The 24,548-nt window shown below is 44.4% G+C and overlaps 2 protein-coding genes across 5 annotated transcripts in view; one reads left to right on the top strand and one right to left on the bottom strand.

Annotated features, from left to right (window-relative positions):
* The window catches only part of LOC310918013 (E3 ubiquitin-protein ligase MIB2), a 60,281-nt gene extending 51,723 nt beyond the window's left edge, over positions 1-8,558 (top strand). Inside the window, exons 20-26 of the mRNA XM_083876692.1 lie at positions 1,561-1,679; positions 3,705-3,844; positions 5,024-5,191; positions 5,784-5,948; positions 6,152-6,262; positions 7,159-7,285; positions 7,786-8,558. Of these exons, the coding sequence (XP_083732818.1) occupies positions 1,561-1,679; positions 3,705-3,844; positions 5,024-5,191; positions 5,784-5,948; positions 6,152-6,262; positions 7,159-7,285; positions 7,786-7,960 (1,005 nt within the window). The 3' untranslated portion in view covers positions 7,961-8,558. The remainder of the gene's footprint in view (positions 1-1,560; positions 1,680-3,704; positions 3,845-5,023; positions 5,192-5,783; positions 5,949-6,151; positions 6,263-7,158; positions 7,286-7,785) is intronic.
* Positions 8,559-9,551: 993 nt separating this feature from the next.
* Positions 9,552-24,548, bottom strand: CDK11B (cyclin dependent kinase 11B). Of its 4 annotated transcripts, none has more exons than XM_083876693.1 (20): positions 24,503-24,548; positions 23,393-23,525; positions 22,655-22,770; positions 22,223-22,347; positions 21,534-21,672; positions 20,874-21,004; positions 19,611-19,733; positions 18,407-18,505; positions 18,180-18,308; positions 17,392-17,457; positions 16,730-16,905; positions 16,171-16,261; positions 15,783-15,904; positions 15,355-15,460; positions 14,683-14,804; positions 14,433-14,540; positions 13,603-13,719; positions 13,212-13,360; positions 12,081-12,270; positions 9,552-10,331 (listed from the first exon to the last, which is right to left on the bottom strand). In XM_083876693.1, the coding sequence occupies exons 2-20, from the start codon at positions 23,501-23,503 to the stop codon at positions 10,239-10,241; spliced, it is 2,313 nt and encodes a 770-aa protein (XP_083732819.1). In that variant the 5' UTR covers positions 23,504-23,525; positions 24,503-24,548; the 3' UTR covers positions 9,552-10,238. The 4 variants fall into 4 exon arrangements, with proteins under 4 accessions (XP_083732819.1, XP_083732821.1, XP_083732820.1 ...); XM_083876695.1 differs by having other exon boundaries at positions 16,730-16,899; XM_083876694.1 differs by having other exon boundaries at positions 18,407-18,502.

Here is a 24,548-nt window from a genome sequence, read left to right as displayed (position 1 = left end):
TTGTCTATATTTATAAAGTCTATATTAATATTATAATAATATTATATTGCTTATAATAATATATAATTTATATATTTCTATAAATTATAAATTATATATTTATATATAATATAGATATAATTATATGTTTCCTATATAATATACATTTTATCATATATAAATATAATTATAATTACATATAATACATTATATATATATGTATATATGTATGTTGTTGGGAGAATTGAATACCTTGGAGGAAAGCAAGATGCTGAGATTTGGTCAGGATGGGAAGAAATGGACTGGGAGACAGGGACAGGTGAAGGTTTCCAGCCTGTTCAAGCCATGGAAAGGTGTTTGTGCTTCAGGCAGGACCTGGAGCTGTCACCTCAGGCCTCTTGGCTGCTCCTTTGACACAAGAGATGTGGTTTTTTGGCTCTCAGGGCCTCATTTCTTCCATGAGGAAAGTGCAGACAGCTCCTGCTGCCTGTGGAATGTGCTGTGAGGCTGGACAGACCCTCCTGGAGCAGCTTCTGTCCCTGGCTCTGGGGAAGTGCCTTGGTGCCTCTGGAGCCCAGAGATTTTCAATGTTTTAGCCCCAAAAAGGGGAAACAGAGCTGGAAGACTTCCAACATACCACCTTGGGTTCCATTCATTTCCCTCCAGGCACTAAAAGGCTTTTCTAGCTGGAGTCAGACGTGTCACAAAACTCGATGTCTTTTGCTGTTCAATGCTTTAAAGGCATCCAGGGCTTTCCAGAGCTTCTTTTTCCTTTGAAGGCATTTCAGAGCTCTCTGCACAAAGAATTGCCTGTTTTAGTCATTTCTCCAGAATTACATCTCTTCTGTGGCAAAGAGAGGAGGAAATGAAAACTTTCCAGGCAAGAGCTGCAGCACTTGCAGTGGCCAAGAGCCTCCTGAAGCCTCGTTTGTGCTCTCCAAGAGGAGAGGAGCTGTCCTGAGGTGATGCAGGATTGGTTTCACCTCCTGGATCCTCCTCAGACAGGACCTGTGGTGCTCTCCAGCCCCAGGTCTCCTGTTCCATTTGTCCTCAGCTGTCCTGTTCCATTTGTCCCCAACTGTCCCGTTCCAAGCAGTTTTTTATTCCACACTGTGATGCCTTGTAGTGGCTGCCCAGAACAGAGGCTGGATAAAGTTAAGAGAATGAAGTTAAAGGCCTTCAGTAGGTGCACCTTGGGCAGTGAAAAACTTCCAAGGGGCTACACCCAAAGAGGGTCATGAGTTCTCACACCATTATAAATTTGGTCCATTTACATATCAGGAGTTAATCCTCCAATTACAGCTTCAGGTAATGAAGTAATTTACCCTCTCTTTGCTCCCCCCAATTCACTTTTGCTTTTACCTTTTGGGGCCTAAGGCTGTGGGGTGTCCTTGGATCTCAGGCCCAGAGGAATTGTTGTGTCTGACAAAATGTGAAGACACCAGCTAACACTTTATTATGGAGTTTAGAGCTATGCACTAACGCACTACAGGATCTGAAAAATAAAAAAGCTAAAACCTTAAGGCATCAACTATCCTGAAGTGTGTTCCATCTCCTCCAAGCTGCTGTTTTGTCTTTAAGGAAGATGTCCCAGGCTCAGCTGTGCTGATCCCAGCTCCTCCTCGGCCCCCAGCACGGAAAAGGCGCTACACCATCACCCCCGGCCACCTCAAGTGGGACCACTTCAACCTCACCTACAAGTAAGGCCTGGAATCAGCCCCAAAAGTGAATTTTCCTGCTGGATCCAATGGCTTTGGATCTTGGCCCTGTGGCTTTTGCTCATCCAGGGCAGGGAGAGCTGCTGAAGCCACTCCAAAGCTGGAATATTTTGACCGATGCTGCACCTCTGGCTGGAGTGAAACTGTTCAGGGCAGAGTCAGGTTCCCCACAACAGGGACCTCCCTCAGAAGTGGTGATTGAGGATTAATTCTCTTATCCTGGTGGGTTTTTTAAGAGCTCTGTATGAACCTAAATCAGCACTGAGGGCAATCACTGCTGGAAGGTGATCTCAGGATTTCTGTGATTTCAGGACACACAGCTCTGAGGGATTTTAGCAGTTTCTCTCCCTTTCTCTTTGGGAAAAGGCTACTGACAAATAAACAATAAGAAGCACTTGATGACAATCCTGTGGTGAGGGAAAACTCTGCTCCTTCCCTTTCTGCTCATTTTTTTTCAAAGGAAACAACTTCTTTCCCAATAGATTTTTTTTTTTTCAAAGGAAAGACCTTTTTTCCCCTGTAAATTTTTTTTCCAATGAAAGAACTCATTTTCCTATCAAACCTTTCATATTCTTTGGAACTCTTTATAAAATTCTGCCTGAGAATATTCCACACCAGTGTGTGCACATCCATTGGAGCCCAAGGGTTAGGAACAAGAATTTCCTGCTGCTGGAATGCAGCTTTTCCTTCTTCTAGAAACAGCAGACTGGGATAGATGAGGATAAAAACAGTTTTCCAAGAGAACCTCTGCTGGAGAGGAGGAACAAAAGCTGGAGTTAGTCCAGGACATGTGATTGTAAAGAATATCAGGAATTAATTCATCCCTCTGGGGAGGTTATTAAATATTGTTAACACCCAGCTCAAGCTACTCCTGATTCAAAACCTCTTGCAGTGAGTACTTGGAGCAGCAGAGAAATGGATGGAAGCAGAGAGAGCAGAGACGTTTCCCTCAAGGCCATTTCCCTGAGGGACATTTCTCTGAGGGGGCCATTTCCCTGAGGGCCATTTCCCTTTGGGACATTTCCCTTTGAGTCATTTCCCTGAGGGCCATTTCCCTGAGAGGCATTTCTCTGAGGGGGACATTTCCCTCAAGGCCATTTCCCTCAGGGCCATTTCTGTGCGGGCCATTTCCCTGTGGGACATTTCCTTGTGGGACATTTCCCTGAGGGACATTTCCCCAAGGGCCATTTCCCTGAGGGGACATTTTCCGGAGGAGCATTTCCCTGAGGGCCATTTTCCTGAGGGACATTTCCCTGAGGGGACATTTCCCTGAGAGGCATTTTTCTGAGGGACATTTCCTTGCAGGGCATTTCCATGACAGCCATTTCCCTGAGGAACATTTCTCTGAGGGCCATTTCTCTGAGGGGCATTTCCCTGTGGGCCATTTCCCTGTGGGCCATTTCCCTGTGGGCCATTTCCCCTAGGGACATTTCCCTGAGGGACAGTTTTCCCTGAGGAACATTTCCCTGAGGGACATTTCTCTGAGGGACAATTCTCTGAGGGACATTTCCCTGAGGACCAATTCCCTGAGGGGCATTTCCCCGTGGGGCATTTCCTTGTGGGACATTTCCCTGAGGGCCATTTCCCCAAGGGCCATTTCCCTGAGGAGCCATTTTCCCCGAGGGCATTTCCCTGAGGGGACATTTTCCTGAGGGCCATTTCCCTGAGGGCCATTTCCCTGAGTTTCCCTGAAGGACATTTCCCTGAGGGACATTTCTTTGAGGGACAATTCTCTGAGGGACATTTCCCCGCGGGGCATTTCTCTGTGAGGCATTTTTCTGAGGGATTTTTCCCTGAAGGCCATTTCCCTTTGAGCCATTTCCTTGAGAGCCATTTCCCTTTGGGGCATTTCCCTGAGGGACATTTCCCTGAGGGACATTTTTCTCTGAGGGCCATTTTCTCTGAGGGACATTTCCCCGAGGGCCATTTCCCTTTGGGGCATTTCCCTGAGGGCCATTTCCCTGAGGGACAGATATTTCCCTGAGGATGTCCCGGGTGTCCCTGCAGGATCCTGTCCTTCCCGAGGAACCTCCTGAGCGCCCGGGACACGCGCCGGGGGCTGGCGGCCGCTTTCCGCATGTGGAGCGAGGTGTCCCCGTTCAGCTTCAGGGAGGTCCCACGGCACCTCCCCAGTGACCTCAAAATCGGTGAGTGTCCCTTGTGGGATCCTTCATTGGGACAGGGAGCTGGGGGTGTGTTAATTCCAGGAATTTTGGTGTGGAATCAAGGACTGGGGAGGCAGGAGAGCACTCCTGTGCTGTGTGGACTCAGCAGGGCCTTGTGGATGAGGTTGGAGCTGTCCTTTGCCTTTAGCCAGGCAGAGAAAAAACTACTTTTGTCTGCTCAAGGAATTATTAGTGTCACAATTAACACTCCCTGTGGATCTGGTGGTTGGGAAACTTCAGGCATTTGCCAAGATTGAACCCTCAAATTCTGCTGCTGGGATGGGATCCCACAGGGGAAAGCCAAGGGAGAATAGGAATCCACAGGTGGGGAAAGCCACGGGAGAATAAGAATTCACAGACAGGGAAGGCACAGGAGAATAAGAATCAGATTCTTACTCCACAGATGAGGAAAACTGAATGTTGGAAGGTGGAGTGACACACCCAAGGTCACACAGAGCCACAGGGCAGGGGAGGGATTCCCGTTGTTGGTGGGTTCAGTCTCCTTTTTGCTGATCCCATTGGAGCAGTCACTGCTCCATCCCTTCCCTCCTCCCCTCCACGGCTCTGTAGCTGTTCCTGAATTTCCTGGGGCCTAGAAAAGCTCAGTGCTGAGGTGTTTCTCAAGCCCAGATGTCAGTTATTCTTGGGATTTCCTTGTGCCAATGACCCAGCCAGGAGATTTCACCCTCATTTCACAACATGTTCCCCTCTGGTGCTGCAGGACATGGTGAAGCTCTCAGGGCTCTGTCCTGCCTCACATGGGAGCTCCAGGTGCCCAATTCCAGAGATTCAAGATCCACTGTGATCCTCCTACAGCTCTGACTCCAAGGCATCTGCTTATTTATGTTCAAAATAGAACAAGCCAGGGGTTATCAGCTCTGTCCAGCTTCTCTCTCAAAAAGATAATTTCTATATGGTGTTGCAAGAGGAGCTCAGCATTCCCTGCTGGAAAACAAATTCATTTTATCCTTTGGGAACAGCTCTAAATCCAGGGTCAGCAGTGGCTGAGTGCTGACAATTGCTTTTCATTTATCTTCCCTTTTGTGGGCCTGGAGGCTGGAAAACACCTGGGATCCCATCAGAGACCTTTCCAGTGGGCCAGGGGTTTCCTGGGCAGGCTGGTCCTGCTGGATGACCCTCAACCTGCTGCTTTTTCCACAGGTTTCTACTCCATCAACCACACGGACTGCCTGGAGTCCCTGACCCACCACTGCTTCGATGGCACCACGGGGGAACTGGCCCACGCCTTCTTCCCACCCCACGGGGAAATCCACTTCGATGACCACGAGTATTGGATCCTGGGGAACACCAGGTTCAGCTGGAAGAAAGGTAAAACAGGGAGTGCTTGGGATTTTGATTTTAGTCTGAGGTTTGCCTGATCTGGGAAAGTGACAATAGAAATAGTTGGGGTTTTATTGTGGGGTTGGAAGTTGTTCTGAGCCCGAACTTTGTGGTGGCAGGGCCATTTCTTGCTGGAATTATTGGAATTAGTGAAATGATTGGATGGTTCAGCCACATCCTTCAGTTAAATTCCACGTGCTGGATGCTGCCAAGAGGCTTGAGTTTGACTCCAGGCTGTGGAGGTCAAACAAGAGCCTCTTTCAGGCCGGAATCTTCCCAATCTTCTTCAGCTCAGGGCTGTGGGAGCAGAGTGAGCAGGAAGCTGAGGAGGGTCAAACACTGCAGCTCCCCTGGAGCCTGGCCCTGCTCTGGCTCCTGCTGTTGCCAATTAGAAGCACATGGAAATAAATAATGGGGCTCCATTTGGGCCCAAGCAGCTACAGAGAAGATGAACCTGGGGCAGCATTGCCTCTTCCAGTGCTGAAATCTTTCCTGGTTTTACACCAGGAGGAATTGTGTGATGAAGCAGGGCTGTACACCAGTTGCACACCACAATCCCAGCTGGTTTTCCTCTCCCCAGGGGTGTGGCTGACAGACCTGGTCCACGTGGCAGCCCACGAGATCGGCCACGCCCTGGGCCTCATGCACTCGCTGAACCCCAACGCCCTCATGCACATCAACGCCACCCTGACGGGCAAAAAGAGCATTTCCCAGGATGAAGTGTGGGGAATCCACAGGCTCTACGGTGAGGAAGCCCTGCAGGGCTTTGCCTGGATATGAAATCCATAGCTGGATGCTCTGGAGCAATAGTGGAGTCACATCCCACCTCCAGCTGTTGTGCTCCTGCTTTAGATCATTCCCCACCCCAGCTCCACATTGTTCCTTCTGCCATTTCACCTAAATTTGCTTGTTCAGGCTCCTCTAACACCTCATCTCCTCCTGTTTCAGGCTGTAAGGACAGGTTATTTATGTGCCCATCGTGGGCAAAGAAAGGTTTCTGTGAGAAGCGCAGGAAGCTGATGAAGAAGCACTGCCCCTCCACCTGTGACTTCTGCTACGGTACCCAGGGGGTTTTCTGGGATTTGGGCTGGGGTCTGCACAGAGGGAGGAGATAAAGGTGAGGCTGGCACAGGCAAGATCTTAATTCCACACCAGGGATCAGTGGACACAAGTGATGCAGCTCCAAGCAGCACAACAGAGATGTTGTCTTGTGTATCTGAGTGCAGATCCAGGCCTGGAACGAGGAATAATGAAACATTTATGGAGTGGAACATGAAATTGTCCCGTCCCTCTCTGGTTTAGCTGTGCCAGGCAATAGCAAGGCAGAGGGAGGGGCTGCAGAGCAGGTCCTGAGGCAGGGATGGGACAGAAACAAGACAAAAACATCTCCAGCACAGCTGGACTGGAGCTGCTCCCCAGAATAGGATATAAAGGATGTTAATAATCACCTTACACAGCCTCAGTTCATGGATCCAGACAAGGAACTAGTGCAGGAGCAGGTCAGGTTGCTGCAGCTGTGGAACTGAATTCAGATAAATGCTGCTGCCCTTAGGATATCCTGAATAACCAGTGTCTCTTTCTTCAGCACAGAGGGTTTGTTCTTTGGGCCACATTAATGAAAGATGCAATCAGATAATTACAAACCCAGAAATTCCATGGGCTTTTCACACACATGCAGTGTTCATGTCTTCTTCCATAGCTGTGAAAGGACAAGTTGATTTTTATCCATCTCAGTTTACACACCAAATAAATAATAAATAACAAATCTTTATCTTTGCACATCAATCATATTATTTCTCTATCCAAGAACTGCCCAGGAAGAAGAGACACTTTTAAATTAATATTTTAAATATTAATTTAATATTTTTAAGGCTCCTTAACTGATGATTTTGTGGAAGTGTTTTGGGGTGGCTAAAGCTCCTTAACTGCTGCCATTTCCTTCTCTCCCTGGGCAGAATTCCCATTTCCAACAGTGCCCCCCACTCTGCCCCCACCAAGGACCAAAACCAAGACAGTTTCTGAGGGCAGGAACGTCACCTTCCGCTGTGGGCAGAAGATCATCCATAAAAAAGGCAAAGTCTAGTAAGTGCTCTGTCCTTTTCCCAGGAAACTTTACAGACCAAAAATCCATGAGGAAGAATGACAGAAACAGGGTAAAGAAGAATGGAGTTTATAATCTGGAGCTCAAAAAGGGTAAAATCCAATGTTTATATATAGCACAAAGCTAATTCCTACTATCAACCTGAGTTCCCTGGTTATATTCTGCAAAAATCCCTAAAATTTAAATTTATCATTTTAGGTTTTAATTAGTTGGTTGTTACTGATGCAAGAACAGGTTCTGAATGTATCTTAAATTTAGGTTGAGTTAGTTAAGACTTGAGGACCCAAATTCCCATCAACTTCCAGAGATTCAAACTCCAAACTACTCATTATTTTACCATTAATCCTGGTTATCCACCTGAAATAAAGAGTGAAACTCAACTGTGTTTTGGTAAAGTCTCTGCTCTGCAATTAATCAGCAAAATTTATTAATAGAAATAACTAATATCCAGTTTAATTTCCACTCTTTTTTCTTCTGACAGCTGGTATAAAGATAAGGAACTTCTGGAATATTCATATCCAGGTTATTTAGCCCTAAATGAAGATCACATGAGCATCATTGCAAATGCAATTAATGAAGGGACTTACACTTGCATAGTGAAGAAAAAAGAAAGAATCCTGACTACTTATTCCTGGAGGATCAGACTGAAGCACTGACACAGCCCTGGAAGGAGCCCTGCACTTCCTGCTCCTTCTGGTTCCAGTTGTTTCTTTGGCATTTTAGATTTAATCTCCAGTAGTGCAACTGAATTCTCCAGCAGCTGCTTCGGTACCTTGGGGCAAGAGAGACTCTGGGACTGGTTACTGGAATGTCAAACTCTTCCAGATTTGTTTTAATGATAAAGAATTTATCAAGTATTTGCTGTACAGAGAATTAAAAACCGTGGTTTTTGTAAGAAAAGTGTCAGATGGAGCTGTGTGGGGCACTGTGAACTGCTGCAAACCAGGAGCAGACTCTGGGGCAGTGGGATGGCAGGAAAAGGACAAATTTAACACTCTCTGAGTGTTTTCCTGCCATTTTTTACATCCTGATGCACTGCAATAGAAGAAATTACAAGGCTAAACCTTAAATATTACTTTTCTTTCACTTGTCAGGAGGATGAGGATCACACAAACCCTGTGTTGCTCCTCAGCTGTGCATTCCAACATGTTCAGTTCAAGGATCCACAGAAGAGCTCTTCCCCTCAAACAGCTTCCTGTGGTTTGAGGGTTTTCTTCTTATCCCAAGAGGCATTTATAGCTCAGAGCTTGGCCTTGAGGGCTCTGAGCTGCTCAAGGCTTGATCCTTGAGGGGTCTGAACTGCCCAGTTTGGCCCTTGAGGGGTCTGAGCTGCCCAGAGTTGGTCCTTGAAGGGTCTGAGCTGCTCAAAGCTTGGTCTTTGAGGGGTCTGAGTGGCTCAGAACTTGGTTCTTGAAGGGTCTGAGGTGCCCAGTCTGATCTTAGAGGGGTCTGAGCTGCTCAGAATTTGGTCCTTGAGGGGTGCGAGCTGCTCAGAGTTTGGTCCTTGAGGGGTCTGAGCTGCCCAGAGTTGGTCCTTGAAGGGTCTGAGCTGCTCAGTTTGGTCCTCAAGGGGTCTGAGCCTTGAGTCCTGTGGGAGATGAGGTGATTTCCTCCCTCAGGCACCCAGGATGAGGTGAAAGTGCCACAACCAGCTGGAAAAGAGCTCAGGAATGGCTGGCAAAGCTGGGGGCAGGGAACAATTCCATGTCATAACCAAACTATGCAGTGGGGTCATGGTTTAATCCTTCACAGCTTCCCTGTGCTCCTGCTTTTCAGTGGATTCTGGGGAAGCTTCTGGAATCGGGAATGTTTCAGCTGTTTTTCCTTCAGGGCTGAGGGGAACAGGGAGTTTTGTTTCCCTCCCCAGGAAAACACCCAGCCTGCTTTCCCAACTCACCACAACTGCAGCACATCCACATTCCAGCCCCACGGCCTTTACCCAGGGAAAACTCTCCAAAATGGACTGAAACTGATAAAATGTTTAGGATTTGAGTTAATCCCTCGCTGGCCTGGTGCCCGGCTGTGGCTGCAGGAAAATGTGGTGTTTTCCAGATCTCCCTGTTCCCAGAACAAAATGACAGCTTCACAAATCAGGGGCTCCAGAGGATGAGATTCCAACATGATTCCTCCTCTCCTCTTTCTCCCCAGAAAGGACTGGAATGTGGCCTTGCACAACCACTAAAGCTGAGTTCTTCTCTAGATGGAAAAAGGGCATATTTTAAAAAAAGAAAACTTTCACAGCAAATAAAGTTTCAAGTCTCCATATTAAATCTTTTTGATTTATAAAACAATAGAGTAATTTGTTTTGCACCACTGTAAATACATTTACAGAACAAAAAAATCTGGTCAGGGATTATCAAACCCAGCCCAGCCCTCTCCAAGGTAACAGGACACAAACCTCAGAATTGTCATTTTTCTTTTTGCCCCAAATACATTCAGACACAAACAATTTACTTACTTAAAATAAAAAATAAACTCTCTTTACTGTCACCAACATCCCACTTTGCAGCATGTGAAGTAATGAAATCCTTCACACTATTAAACAATTGAAAATGTATTTTAATTCTACAAATTTACAAGGAAAAAAAAAAACAAAAAAAAAAACTCAAAAAAACCAGAAACAAAAACCTAAAAATAAACCAGTAACTGTTCCAGGACTGTTATTTCAAGTTGTCCTTTGTCACAGTTTGTGATGATCCTGGGGTTTTCAGGTAACTCCAGTCCTCTAATGGAATGCAGCAGTTAAACTCCACATTGATTTATAAAACAAGAGCCTTGGAATCTGTGATAATCTTTGAGTTTTTTTCACAGGGAAAAAACATCTGGTGCCCCCGACACGGAGAACAGAACTGGGGCACTCAAATCCACTCACATGAATGGTGATTTCTTTTCCTTTGTGGGGTTTTTTCCCCTCCTTTTTTTTTCATGTTGAGTTCAAAATTTGAGGCTGAAGCCAGGTCCTGCAGCAGATGCTCCTTGATTTGTGGTGGTCAGATGGAAACCTGTGTCCTTCAGATCATCATCACCCTGTGAAAACCAAGCACAGGGCATTGAGCAGGGGCTGTGCAGCTGCATTTACCTCTCCAAAAAACTGAACAACAAAAAGAATCAAAGTATCTCAAGATGAGAAACAAATCTTTGATTTAGTGGCATCACAGTTCAACTTGGTGCTGGGTTATTTATAATCTTTAAATACTGTTATTTAAAAATTTGCCATTACTAAAAGCACTTTGAGTGTTCCTAGTTCCTGTACCCCCTTTTGACTGCATGAGAAAGAGAAAAAAATGGGTATAAAAAAGTGTAAACACTTATTGAGGATCCAATCCTACACACAGTGCACATTCTCCATGGCAGCGTTTACACCCGAAAAAATCAAGGCTAAATAAACTTTTTGTACTATTTCAACTGTAAATTTGGCACAACATACAAATAGTACAGTGCCATTTTAGCCACGCTGAGACATGGAACTGGTAATGAGAATTTTCTAGAATTAGGAACCTAACATGCCATACTTATGGAGTCAGCACAATTCCCAGGGATAGACAGAACAGATATCTATCCATGGGAACATCAGCCTGGCCTTTTAGGAATTCTCCAAGATTGGAAAAAAGCACCTGTTTCTATCCCCAAGATCAGGCTGTGGATTTATTTCAAGCCCAGTAAAACAATGAACACATTCAAAAGAGAAGCTGCTCTGCACTGGGAATAAACCAGACATTTCTTTCTGATTATGCCATGAAATGGTGACTCTGGGAGCAGAGCAGTAACTGGCACTGGCCTTTGGGAAGGGAAGCTGGACTTTCCCTGGGCTTTGGGAAGGGAAGCTGGACTTTCCCTGGGCTTTGGGAAGGGAAGCTGGACTCTCCCTGCCAGTGCAGGTGGATCTCAGGATCCCAAGCAAAGCCCAGCCCCAGGTGAGGCTCTGGAGCTGTGCCACACTCACAGCATCCCAGAATGAGCCAGCTTGGAAAAGACCTTTGAGATAATAAAGTCCAACCTATGACTCAACACCTCCTCATAGACTAAACCCTGGCAGCGAGTGCCACCTCCAGGCTTTGTCAAACCCCTCCAGGGATGGTGACTCCATCTCCTCCCTGGGCAGAGCTCCAGTGCCCACCACACAGCACTGGCCTTTGGGAACGAGAGCTGGACTTTCCCTGGGCTGTGGGAAGGAAAGGTGAACTCTCCCTGCCAGTGCAGGTGAATGAATCTTGGAATCCCAACCAAATTCCAGCAGCACAGAGCCCATGAGCTCTGCAGCCATGCCCAACTCACCAGCAATGGCTTTGGGAAGGAGAGCTGGACATTCCCTGCCAGTCCAGGTGAGTGAATCTCAGGATCCCAAGCAAAACCCAGCCCTAGGGCAGGCTCTGGAGCAATGCCACACTCAGCAACATTGACTTTGGGAAGGAAAGCTGGACCTTGGGATGGAAAACTAGACTTTCCCTGGCCTTTGGGAAGGAAAGCTGGACTCTCCCTGTCAGTCCAGGAGAATCTCAGGATCCCAAGCAAAGCCCAGCCCAAGGTGAGCTCTGGAGCCATGCCCAAACTCACCAGCACTAACTTTGGGAAGGAAAGCTGGACTCTCTCTGGCAGTCTAGCTAAATCTCAGGATCCCAATCAAAGCCCAGCCCCAGGGCAGGCTATGGAGCAGTGCCACACTCACTGATTTTGGGAAGGAGAGCTGGACTCTCCCTGCCAGTGCAGGTGAATCAATCTCAGGACCCCAGTCAAAGCCCAGCCCCAGGGCAGGCCCTGGAGCAGCCCCACACTCACCAGCTGGCTGTAGCCCAGCCCTCCCTCGGGGGGCCGGGGGCTGGTGCCCCTCTTGACCCTCTGCTGCTCGCTCTTGGCGGGCCAGGTGGGGAACATGGAGGGGTCGATGGGCAGGGGGGTCTCCCTGAAGTACTCGTGCTTCAGCCCGTCCTCGGCCGTGATCCGCCGCGCCGGGTAATACGTCAGGAAGCTGCCAAGGAGGAGGGGAAAAGGGGAATTTTAGCCCTTTCCCAAACTGGGAATTGTTCAGGAAGGTGGTTGAGGGTTCTGTGATGTTCAGCACAGTTCTGGTAGTGGGTATTGGGGATGATTCTGTTATTGGTTTTGGGTGTGATTGTATTGATTCGGTATAATTCTATTAGTTGAGTGTGACTCTATGAGTCAGTATTGGGTATAATTCTGTTCATTGGCTTTAATTCTGTTAAGGGTATTGGGTATAATTCTATTAATTTGGTATCATTTTATTGCTGGGTATTCGGTATAATTCTATTAATCTGGTATCATTTTATTACTGGATATTGGGTATAATTCTATTATTAGGGTATAATTCTATGACTGGGTATTTGGTATAATTCTATCCATTTGCTTTAATTCTATTGCTGGTATTTGGTATAACTCTATTAATAGGGATTAATTCTGTTACTGGTATTGGGTATAATTCTGTGACTAGATAATGGGTATAACTATTAATTTGGTATAATTTTGTTATTGGGTATTAGGTGTAATTCTATTAATTTGGTATAATTCTGTTAATGATTGCTGCCACATCACCTAACAGAGCTGATTTTTAAGGCAGGCTCCTCCTGAACCTGTAATTTACGGGACAGCAGGTGGAACTACACACCCAAGCAGCTTCTGCAGGGATCTGCTCCCAGAGGTGTAAATCACTGGATACCCCAGACCCTTGGATAGACAGATAAAGCTCCAAAGGGAGCCAGGATAATTCCATCAGAATATATTACAATTTTTGCTATTTCTAGAGGGATTTGAGACATTCTATTAACACACCAGGTACTCCTGTAACATAGCACAACTGCACAGCCTGGGCTTGGTTTTATAAACCTCTCACAACACAGAAAATTGTTTTCCTGCCCACACATCCCCAGGGATCCCCTGGAATTTGGCACCCACTTGTTCATCAGGTCAAAGCCCTGGTCAGAGAGCAGAGCCCCAAATCTCTTGCGCAGGTTGTTGTAGGGATATTCTGTGAAGGTCATTTTCTTCACTGCTGGCAGCTCGTTGTAACCAGGCCAGATCTTTTCACTGGGAGTACCCAGGTCCTGCAAATTAAAACATCTCGTTAATAAACTCAGAGTGCAGTCCTTTATTTATTCATTAGGAGTTGGGAAGTATCCAGAGAAAACAGACACAACAAATCATGGTCTCAGCCTGCTCCAAGTGTTGTAAAGCAGATTAAATAACTTTTTACTATGGCTGAATCTCTGTTAAAAGAGCAACAAGCACTACTCCAATGTTCCTGTCCCTAAAATCAGTGAAAATCCCAAAAGATTAAAAAAATTACCTTAAAAACTTTGTTAATCTGGTCGATTTCTGACTTCCCTGGGAACAGCGGCTTCTGTGTCAGCAGCTCCCCAAAAATACACCCCACTGACCACATGTCTATGGCTGTGGAATATTCCTGGAGAGAAGGGAAAGAAAATCACACCTCAGAAAAACCAGGAAGATATTTTCACTGAGTTGTTTGGAGGCTTTATTTGGGGTTTTTTTTGAGCAGAACACACACAACCAGTCCCACACTCAAGGGCCAGATCTCAGCTGTATTTATTTCCAAGTTCTGATTACTGTGAATTATGAGCAATACCAATGCACACAAACATTTCAGGATGAAAGGTGAAAGTCTCCCCACTGATGAGACTTTTTTCTCTTTTCTACTCATAAAGCAGCACAGTGGACAAACCAGTGCTTTTTTCTGGCAGAGCTCTTGCCACTGCAGCCCTACAGAACCCAAATTTCACCCAGATTTCAGTTACCAGCAGGGAACATTCTACAACAGTGCCAGCACCTTGTTCTGCTGTCAGACGTCACAGGTTTTAGATTAATTTAAAGAGGCATTTAAAATCCAGCTGCCAAAGGCGACATTTTGCCACAATCCATGAGAAATCCATCAGCACTGACCACATCAGCATTCCAAGGGACTAAATCCACCTGTCACCCACCCACCCTCTGTCTGGGGAGGATGGAAGGGTTTTAGATGTCACTGAATATTCAGAATTTTCCCCTGTGAACCAATATAAAGACCCAAGCATGCTCATACTTTTATCATGATTTATAAAACACAGTCAGGCTGTAGTCACTGCTCCAGCAGCAAGAGGAACAAGGAGGAAAACTCACCTTTGCTCCAAGCAACAGCTCTGGAGCTCTGTACCACAGGGTCACAACCACAGGGGTGTAGGGCTTCAGGGGAGACCCATATTCCCTGGCTAATCCAAAATCTCCAACCTGAAAGGAAAATAAGCAACATTTCCAGCATTGTTCATTCACCAGCAGTGCCACCATGGCCACTGCACAGAATTCTGGGCACAGCTTTAGTTCTGCAGCACAGAATTTGTCCTGATTTCCTCAATTTTCTCCTAATTCTTACTTTTAAAATGCCTGAATGACTGAGGAGCAGGTTGGAAGTTTTCAAGTCTCGGTGAAGGATCCAGTTGTCGTGGAGGTGTTTGACCCCTCGCAGTAACTGAATCATCAAAGTCTTCACTTCCCCTGCAATGATTAAAAAAAACAAAACCCAAATGCATTGAAGAAAATAAATCTACCTTTAATTTGTGCTTTGTTTGTTTGGAGAACAGAGAAGGGGGCAGGAAGGAGTGGTAATTTAAAAGGCCAGTATAGCCTGCACCATAAAAACGTGTCACAAAACAGAAAAATTGATTTGGGCAGCTGGAATTCATCCAAATTATGCTCAGAAATTATTGTCCCTCATAGAAAGTGGCCAAAATTAAAGCCCAGTGCTCTTTTCCAGTTCAGCACAGGTGAAACTCCCCCAGTTTCACCTTTGAACAGCTCCACCCCAAACACACAAACTGCATTCATCACCAGGAGGACCAGCCAACACCTTCATTTGTGTCAGGTTTTACAGAACAAACAAAAAAAGGCAGGAAGTGTCAGATCCAAGGAACACAGGACATTCCAAAGCAACACATGGCACTGCCCAAAGCCAGCTCTCTGCTGCCAGCAGGGCCATTTGTGACATTTGTGTTGGCCACTTCTCCAGCTCTGAGAATTTCAGGGAAGGCAAACAAAACAAAAGTACCTGGCAGGAAAGGCTGTTTCATTGTTTCCATCAGGCTCTTGAGGTCGTGTTCTACATAGTTCATCACAATGTAGATTTTGTCCATGTTACTGCCCACAACGATCTCCTGCAACACAGAACCAGATGAGCAAAACCTGCACACGGTGTTTAAAAAGCATCCAAAACCTATTTTAGGAATGTATTGGCAAGAGGATGGAGGCTGCCATGGGTAAAATCATCAGATAATGTGTTTTTTCTATTAAAAAACAGCTCATTTTTTGTAAAAGATCAGATTGTGTAGGCAGTGATCTCTACACAGCGTTAGGAGCAGCACACAACTGTTGACAGAAGCAAGATCTGCCAGATTTGCTGAGATTTTTATATTTAAAAGCCAAGAGGAGTATTTCAAGAACAAAAGTACTTCAGAAATAAAAAGATTGCAGCCTTACTCTGACAGTGACAATATTTAGGTGCTGTGCTTTCAGAATTGTATTTATTTCTCTCAGGGAAGTAATGGGAAAACCTTCCTTCTCCTTTTCCATTTTCAGTCGCTTCAGAGCCACGATTTCATCTGCAAAGGAAACACATTTCCCCATCACACAGTTAATAAATACACATTACCAAGTGCCCCAGTGTTCTCTCACTGATTAAATATTTAATTAACTGTGCTGTTGTGCCTTGAAAACGAACACACTCGTAAAGAAATATTTACCAGCAGCTTGTTGGTAAAGAAATATTTTAAATAGATTTTGTTCATCATTAAAAAGTGCAGAATGATAATTTGCATGAGTGAAGTCCTAAATATCCTGAAAAAAAGTGGAGGGCACTGATACACACCAGTCTTTTTGTCCTTTGCCCTGTACACCACACCATAAGTTCCTTCTTCAATCCTGTTCAAACACTGGAATTCCTCCACGCTGCGACATCCCTGAAAAAACACCACAGGGACAATATTTACTCCTCCAGCACCTGGAGGAAGGTTTTGCTCTTTTAAAAACTTCAGCAGCTTCACAGTTAAAATTTACCAGAAGAATTCAGCTATAAAGCAGGAGAGAAAGGTATCTTTGGGGTTTGTTTTTCATAGAGTTTCTAAAGGAATCCTAGACAGAGCCTGTGTTTCAGCAGATTAACTAAATTATTCCGTTCACTTTCACACAGAATAATCTGAAATAAGGGGCACAAAGGCAGCAACTCAGCACTTTTATCATAATTAATTAGTAAAAATTTGATTTTTTTATCAATATTTCTACACTTTGCTGTTGGCTACATAAAGAATAACCAGTTTCTGTTTATGGTAACAGAACTCTTCTCTCAAAGGATCTATTTTCAGATAGCAATACCAAGATAACAATGATATAATTATATTTTATCTATATTTAAAAGGGTGATCCCCTACCTGGAGCGCAGGAAGATACTTGGGGAGCTCCTGTTTCAGCTCGATGGGGGATGAAGCTGGAGAATCAGGAATATATTCCCCTTCTGTCATGGCATTGGAATGAGGGGATCCCTCCCCGACCTCCTCCTCCTCCACCTCGCTCCCTGCAGAATCCCGGTCAAACCTCGACTCTGGAACTTGAAAAGTCAGAATCAGTGGTGGAAAGAGGAGCTGTCTGGAGTAATTAAACTCAGCTTTTAGGCAAATAAAGGTGGTGACATTGAGCACTGCATGGGAGAGGAGTGTGGAGAAGCCAAATTTGTCCTCTTGGCAAAGGTGATGCTTTAAAGAATTCACCTGCAATTTCCAGTGTTAATGCAGCAGGTCAGAGAAATAAATTTTTACACCAGAATGAAAGAGAAAACTGAGCCAGGATGTCTCATTCTGATTGCAAAGCTCTTTTGATGAGAGGACAGGACAAAAGAACACAAAATGAAAGAAGGAAACATCAGCTCATTAGACTGATTCCCGCTGAACATAAAGCTTGGAGCAGATTTCAAGGAATTTCCGAGCTTGACATGAGAATAGCATTTCAATCTATTAAATATTTACAGAAATAGATTTGTTTAGCAGCAAAAACTCAGCCAAACACTTGTTTAAAACAGTCAGGATTTGCATTGTACCAACTGGGATGTGGTTTCCATTCTCCCGTTCCTCCTCTTCACTCATTTCCTCTTCGCTCACCTCCTCTGCAAAACAGAACCAAGTTTGAGTGGAAAAACTCCAAATTCTGCAGCTCCTTGGGGGGCAAATCCCTGCTGAAATCCTCTCCTATCTCATCAGGTTTTTGCACTGTCAGTGACCCAGCACTTCTGTTGCACTCAGCAAATGCTTCCAGCACAGAACACAACTCCTACCAATCCTCTGGGAATTGGGATGTGGGCAGGTAAATTAATTATGAATATTGGCTTATTAACTCTAATTGATTTTAAAGAAAAACACCCAGCCATCAGAGCCTGCTCTTGTGCTTTTTCTTTACTAATTAATGACAAGAATGGCTGCACACAGACTTCTTTACTGAACTTTGGGCTATTACTTTCATTCATTTTTTAAAAAGTTCTGAAATTTGCAACAGAAAATAATTCAAAATGATCAAGATATTTGGATTTCACCACCCCCCCAAGTGCAAATTGTGCTCTGCAGAATATTTGATGTTATGGAACCACCTGAACTTCTGACAAAAATGGTTTCCAGGTTTCTGATCTGGCTTCTGAGACGAAGAATTGGTATTACCTCTACACAAAAGGATAGAATGGGACTTGTACTTGGGTTTGTTCTTTTTAGTTATCTTGACCTGTGAGGTCTCAGCCTAGCCTAGACTAAGAGAAAAGGAAAATGTTCAAATAAAACAACACAGGATGAGGAAAAAAAAGAAAATCACACACCCCTGGAGGGCCTTAGTGATCCTCACCTGCTGATTGCTCAGACACTTCCTCAGAATTGCTTCCTGTCTCCTCCTCCTCCTCCTCTTCCTCCCCTTCTTCCTCAGAGCCTTCACTGCTGGACTCTTCCTCCTCCTCTTCTGAGCCTGATCCAGATTCTGTGCAGGAATAATCAAGCACTTAACACTGTTTTCTCAGCAGAGAAATTAATTACATCTGTACAATGAATTACAGCTCCTAAAATACATTTAATCACCTGAGGAAGACTCTGCTGAGCTGGTTTTTCTCTCACTGTCACTGATGTCTTGCAAGTCTGACAGAGGATCCCTCTCTTCTGGTTTCTCTTCTTTTACTGCTGAAACCACAAAAATTAAAAACCACAGTGCTAATTGAGTATCACTTCCAAGCCTCTGAATTCCCAGGTCACTGCTTCACTTTCTGCTGGCATTAAATCAGTGCTGAATATTCAGTATTGGAAATTCAGAGGAATAATAATAATAAAAAAAAATAATTTCACACTCTGCTCAATGACAAACAGCTTTTCTGAATTGCAGTGGTGCAGGATCAACAGCCAAAAATATGGAATATTGACCTGATTTTTAAACATGTTGTGTTCCTAAGGTCTTCTAGGATGAATTAAAACAGGGGAAAAAAAGGGAAAAAAGCCCCGTGGTGACAAGAATCACCAGCACAGGGTCCCTACACCCTGGTTACTGTCAGTGCTCACTGCTCCAGTGCAGAGATCACCATGAAAAATCCCTGGTGGTTGATGAGGCAGGAGTTTCTCAGGACTTGCTGCCTGAGAATTCCAGCTGATTCCATCCTCCTCTGAGTGGCTACACTTCTTTTCACACTGCACACATCAGCAAGGCAGACACAGTGCTTTCCTCCTCCAAACAAAGGCGTTTTTATGTCACTTGTGCAAGTTCTCTACCCCCAGAACCTTCAGGTGGGACCATTTTCTGCCTTGGAAAACAAAATTCACCATCTAAGCAGAACTCTGCCTCAAGAAATTAATTTCTACAAGATGACAGAGTCAGTGATGCTGCCACTGATCCCTGTGAGGTCACTTTTTAAGGTAATTTAGCTCCTAACCCCAAATCCAACTGGAGTAACCAATCCCTTTTTAACCTGCAAGGAAATTCAACTGCAGGGTTTTAAAAATTCAGTCAGCTGCTTCTTTCACCACTGAACGGGGTAACTCATTTTAAAAACTTTTCCAATTGCCACTCCTACCCCTAAAAATCCATTCCATTTGTCACTTGTGCGACTCCTGCAAATCCAGCACTGCTTTAGAAAAGAGATTATTCGTGAAGATTCCAGAGTCAGGCCGCTGGAGCTGAGCTGGACAATAACTTTGAACTGAGCACCTGGGATGTTTGTTTGAGACTAAAAATTAAACACTACCCCAAGCCCAGCTCCTGCTGGCCCCCAAGACAGTGTAGAGTGGCAGATGCTACCTGGTTTCCTGCTCTCTCCTTGCTCAAGCTTGTCTCTCTGCTGGCGCAAAGGGCTGCGACTCCAGGGTCTCATTTTTACTTTGTCTCCATATTCTTCCCTCACTGTTCTATGGTGTGCAGAAACTAGGGAAAACAAAACCACAAGAAATTGTTACATCTGCCTAATTAGAGTTGTCCTGTCTGCCACAGCCACTTGATTTGAATGCTTTTCATTTTTTTTTTTTTTCTTTTTACAGGGTAAGGGGAAGAGTGGGAGAGGAACCTACTTAAATCTGGGAGAATGAAGGGCTTTGATTTATCTCAAATAAAATACGGATTTGTACTGCTTAGAAAAAGCTGCTGCCACACTTAAAAACAGAAGCAAGCTGCCCTGTAATTTTACAGAGGAAGCACCCTGATTCTAAAGCATTAATGCCAGAGAAAGAAGTGGAAAATATGTAAAAGAATAAAACCAGCTGAGGTTTAGAAGGAGCTGACAGAACATTCAAGAACAATAAAACCAATTAAATGAAAGGTTACACAGATTGAGCACTATCAGCATAAAGCCAAGCACAAAAAAGGAGCTGTTTGGTATGAGCTGAGCAAGAAAGAGAAAGCAAAAAAATATGGTTTGTTCTGCTATTCTTGAATGAGCTTCTTCACCTGATCACAGGAATGGGCTCTGAGAGCTGGGACAGAGAACCTTGAACCAAAAATGATCTGAGCTGAGACTGAAAATACCCAACACGCTGTGCAAAGAGTTCAAGTGCAGAACTTAAAACTGTTCAGGCACCAGATCTTCCCACCTGACTCGCACTACAGCATTTTCCATGCCTGGAGTACTTACATGACCCCTCCCTCTTTGTAATTTATTCCTCAAATCCTTAACACATTAAATTTTGAGGTTTCAACCTCTATCAAACTGAGTTAGACTCAGCCAAAGAGTTCAGAACCACAGGGATTGTGCTGGTGCACACAGCAGCATCTCCAGAAATCTGGTTTTTACAGGAAATCTCCCTGACAGGGAGAGGCAAAGACTCACTGACTGATCAACCTGCCAGGATATTTAAGCCACATAACATCATCACATTTTTAGATCTTCCCATGTAAAACTTTTATTTCCTTTTCCCTCCCATGTTCAAAGACCTCCCCACTTTAATTTCTTTAAAATTCTGGCACTGCTTTAAGTAAAAAAAACCACTTTCTATCCCTCCATTCCACCACTGTGCCAGCAGATAGGAAAGTGATAATAAATATGAAGAATATTTATGCAGAGAGAGTCACCTTCTCTCCTGGCCTCCCTCTCCTTCCTCCTCTCCTCAGCTCTCCTCTCTCTCTCCTTTTGCTCCCGCTGCTCCTTCTGCTGCTCCCGGATTTTTCTTTCCCTTTCTCTCTCCAGTTGCTCCAGACGATCTCTGGAAAAATAATTTTTTTGTGTGTTACAAATTCAGCTGGTGAAGAGGAGGAAAACTGGTTTGCAGCACCAAACCACTAAGCTCAACTTCTTTATCAGCAGCCCCAGTTGGGCATCAGTCAAAAACAAGGTGGAATTTTTCAGCTGATCCTTTAAAAAACAGGTTTAAAAGACCCAGACCAGGAGTTCTCCACCCTGTCAGGATTGAAGCAGAAATTAAGCCAGTTCAGTTAATTAATCCCCTGATACTGTGCAAATCTGGTTTGTACTTTTTTTTTTAGGTTGGAACAAACCTCTAAGACCATCCAATCTTTTTCATCACAGAGAATTCACCTGGAATGTCCCTGGTAATGAAGCACTTCATTAAAGTGAAGAACACATTCCGTCAGACAACACATTCCCAGGAATACAGACAAGTTTTCACTGTGGATTTTTGGTTTTTTTGCCAAAAATTGTCATTTCACAACAAGAAAAGCTCAGAGGAGGCAGGTGCTGATGTCCCTCCCCAGGGGAGGGAGGGATGGATGTACCTCTCCCTCCTGGAATGCTCCCTTGCCATCTCTCTCCGTTTCTGTCTCTCCCATTCACGCCGGGCTTTATCCTGCTCTTCTCTATGTCTCTTCCTACGCTCATGCTCCCGTTCTTTCTCTTTCACTCTGGCATGTTTCCCTTGAACAAACAGAAATCAATGTCCGAGTGTTACCGCTCAAAAATATTCACCAAAGCAAAACTCAGAGAGGGTGAAACTGATGGGAACCTAGTGCTGTGACCTCTTGTTTTCTTAAAATTAAAATCCAGCTCTGAAAGGGGGTTGGAAAGCCTAAAGTCTGTAAGATCTTGCATGAATATTTGTATTAAAGTAAAAAAAAATGGTTGTTATTGACAGGAAGACAACAGGAATGTCTCTAGAAAGGATTGATTTTTTTTTTTTACTTGGCAGGTACAAAGGTCAGAGGTCTTTCACTCAGTGAAGACAGAGAGAATCTTATCAGGCTTCAAGGAGTAAAAGTGACCTCAGTGTCCCTGTCCCAAAGTGATTTCTGTCCTCTCAATGACGTTCACACCCCTGTCATTCCCCTAAGGGCACTAAACACAGCCAAAGAAATAACAACAGTTTAAATTCCTCTGTCTTATCCACCTGCTGTGCTTCCTTTAGTCTGAGTTATTGTTATTTACTCTACTCCCAGAAAGCAGAAGCTTCCCAGAGTGGCAAAAGCACCTTCTGCAGAGTGACTCCTGTGCCTGCGCTTCTCTTTCCTCTTCTCGTCTTTCCTGTGGTGGGTTTTTTCTTTCCGGGACATTTGCTGGGGTGGTTTGATAGCCAAGGAATCATCTTCTTCTCCCCTGAAAGGCAGGACAGGAAGAAACTCAGGGAGGTGGCAGGGAAAATGAAAAGATTCCCATTTTATATTCAATTTCCACAATAACCCTAAATCAAAACTGGAGTATGTTATTTAATGCTGTTAAATTTTAACCAGTGCTTAAAAAAGTTACCCTGGTGTGGTCTAAAAAAATAGGATTTCCACTTCTGCACACTAAAAAAAATTAGATTTTTTTCCCTTCAGATATTTGAAACCCTCTTCTCAGCACACTGAAAGGTTAATTTTTATCTTTTTATTCCCTCTTTTTCTTTTTATTTCCTCATTCTTACCTGTCTTCCATGGAGTCTTCTCTCCTGTAAGGTGAGTTCCTGATGGTGATTTCCATGCGATGGTCTCTCAGCTCCCCCTCTTCAAGAGAATCCCTCTTGGAATCCCTGTCATCTGACTGAGGGAAAAAAAAAACACATTTATTTGTATGGCTCAAAATGAAAAAAAATTAAATATTACTGAAGTTTTCCATTGCTGGCTCAAAAATTCAGCCTGGACTGGTCACCCCTGTAAAATTCACTGATTTATGACAGTTTGACTGCAATTATAGCTGAAGTGCATTAATTGGACATAATTAGACAAAATTAATCACTGAGGAGGATTGCAGTAACTACTGTGTGGGTTTTTTCTGCAATAATTATTTTGTACAAAACCAGACAGCAATTGGAAAGTGATACCAAATCAGTGATTTTAACCCATTCTTCTATAAAATCTTCAAAAGTTGTTCCTTGAATGGCAAATCCTAATTTATTACATTAATTTATTTTTTTTCTGACCAATAACTATAACAAAGCACAGTATATAATGCATGACCAATGAAATCTTCACAAAGCATCATATTTTTGTTAAACTTTGGAATTAGAGACCACACAGACAAGAACTCAGCTGTCAGGGCATAAGAAAAACCAGGAAAATCACCAGAAAAATCAAGATACAGTCACTGCACCCCATTAAAAGGCAGTTTTCTATAAATAAAAGCAAACAATCCCATTAAAATGAATCCCAAAAGGGCAGCTCACATTTTTCATACGTTTGATCTCTGCCTTCTCCTCTTGCTCCTTCCTTCGCTTCTTCTCCTGGAGAATCTCATCTAAAGTCTTCACTTTCCAAGAATCCTTTTCATCACCCATTGGAGTTAAAAAGAACCACCCTCTGTAAAAGGAGGAGATGCTGAAAAACCCCACACAAACCCCACAAATAAATCTGGTTTACACTTATTTCTTTCAGTGCAAACACTTAATGTTCTATTTTTTTTTTTTTTTTTTTTTGAGTAAAGCCATGCTGGAATTGATTTGTGGTGAACCAAAAATGTTTGTTTTCAACCCAAAGGAAAGACTCTGCTAAGAACTCAGGGAGCTGCTGGAGGGCACAGAAAACACAATTTATGGCCAAGCTTTGGTGCCACACATTTAATTATGACCTGAGATTTTGGGAGAGTTAACAGAGCTTGGGGAAAAAAGGACACAAGGAATGCAGAATTTATGGGATATTTGACAGAACTCCTGAGATAAGGATAAAGAAACAGTGAAGCCAGTTCAGCAACAGTGCTGAAATCAGCAGATAGGAAAGTGATAACAAATATGAATAATAGTGATAATAAATATGAGGAAAAGGTGATTCCAGCACTACCACTGACCCAATAAACGATAAAGACTGAGTATGACACTAATTAGCACAAGAAGCGAAAGAATAATTAATCAATAGAAGGCAGAACATTAATTAACACGAAAACTACATCACTTATAACCAACGAGCACTAATTCTGCGGTTTACCGAAATGTATAAAGAGTAAAAATTTGACAACTGAGGGTTTGATTTGCAGAATACCCCTCTGAGCCAACTCATCGCTGTCTCTTTCCCCTGTAGCACTCCCGGTTGGCCGCACACAGCGGAACGAGGCTGATTTTAGCGGCCAACCCCGGGGAGGCCAAACAGCCCCGGCGAGGCCAAACAGCCCCGCGGCCCTCACGGAGCGCTGCCACCGGCGGGCCCGCCCTGACCGCCGGCCCTCAGCGCTGGGGTAACCCCCCACATCCCCCAGAGCCCCGCGGTGTCCCCTCAGCCCTCGGTGTCCCCTCAGAGTCCCCGGTGTCCCCTCAGTGTCCCCTCAGAGCCCCGGCCCCGCTCACCGCCGCCGCCACCGGGGACCGCCAGCAGCCGCGCGCCACTCACGCG

The sequence above is a fragment of the Zosterops lateralis genome, assembly GCF_965231275.1.
Source record: "Zosterops lateralis genome assembly, chromosome: 22".
Taxonomy (NCBI): Eukaryota; Metazoa; Chordata; class Aves; order Passeriformes; family Zosteropidae; genus Zosterops; species Zosterops lateralis.
This window is presented reverse-complemented; position numbering and strand designations above follow the sequence as displayed.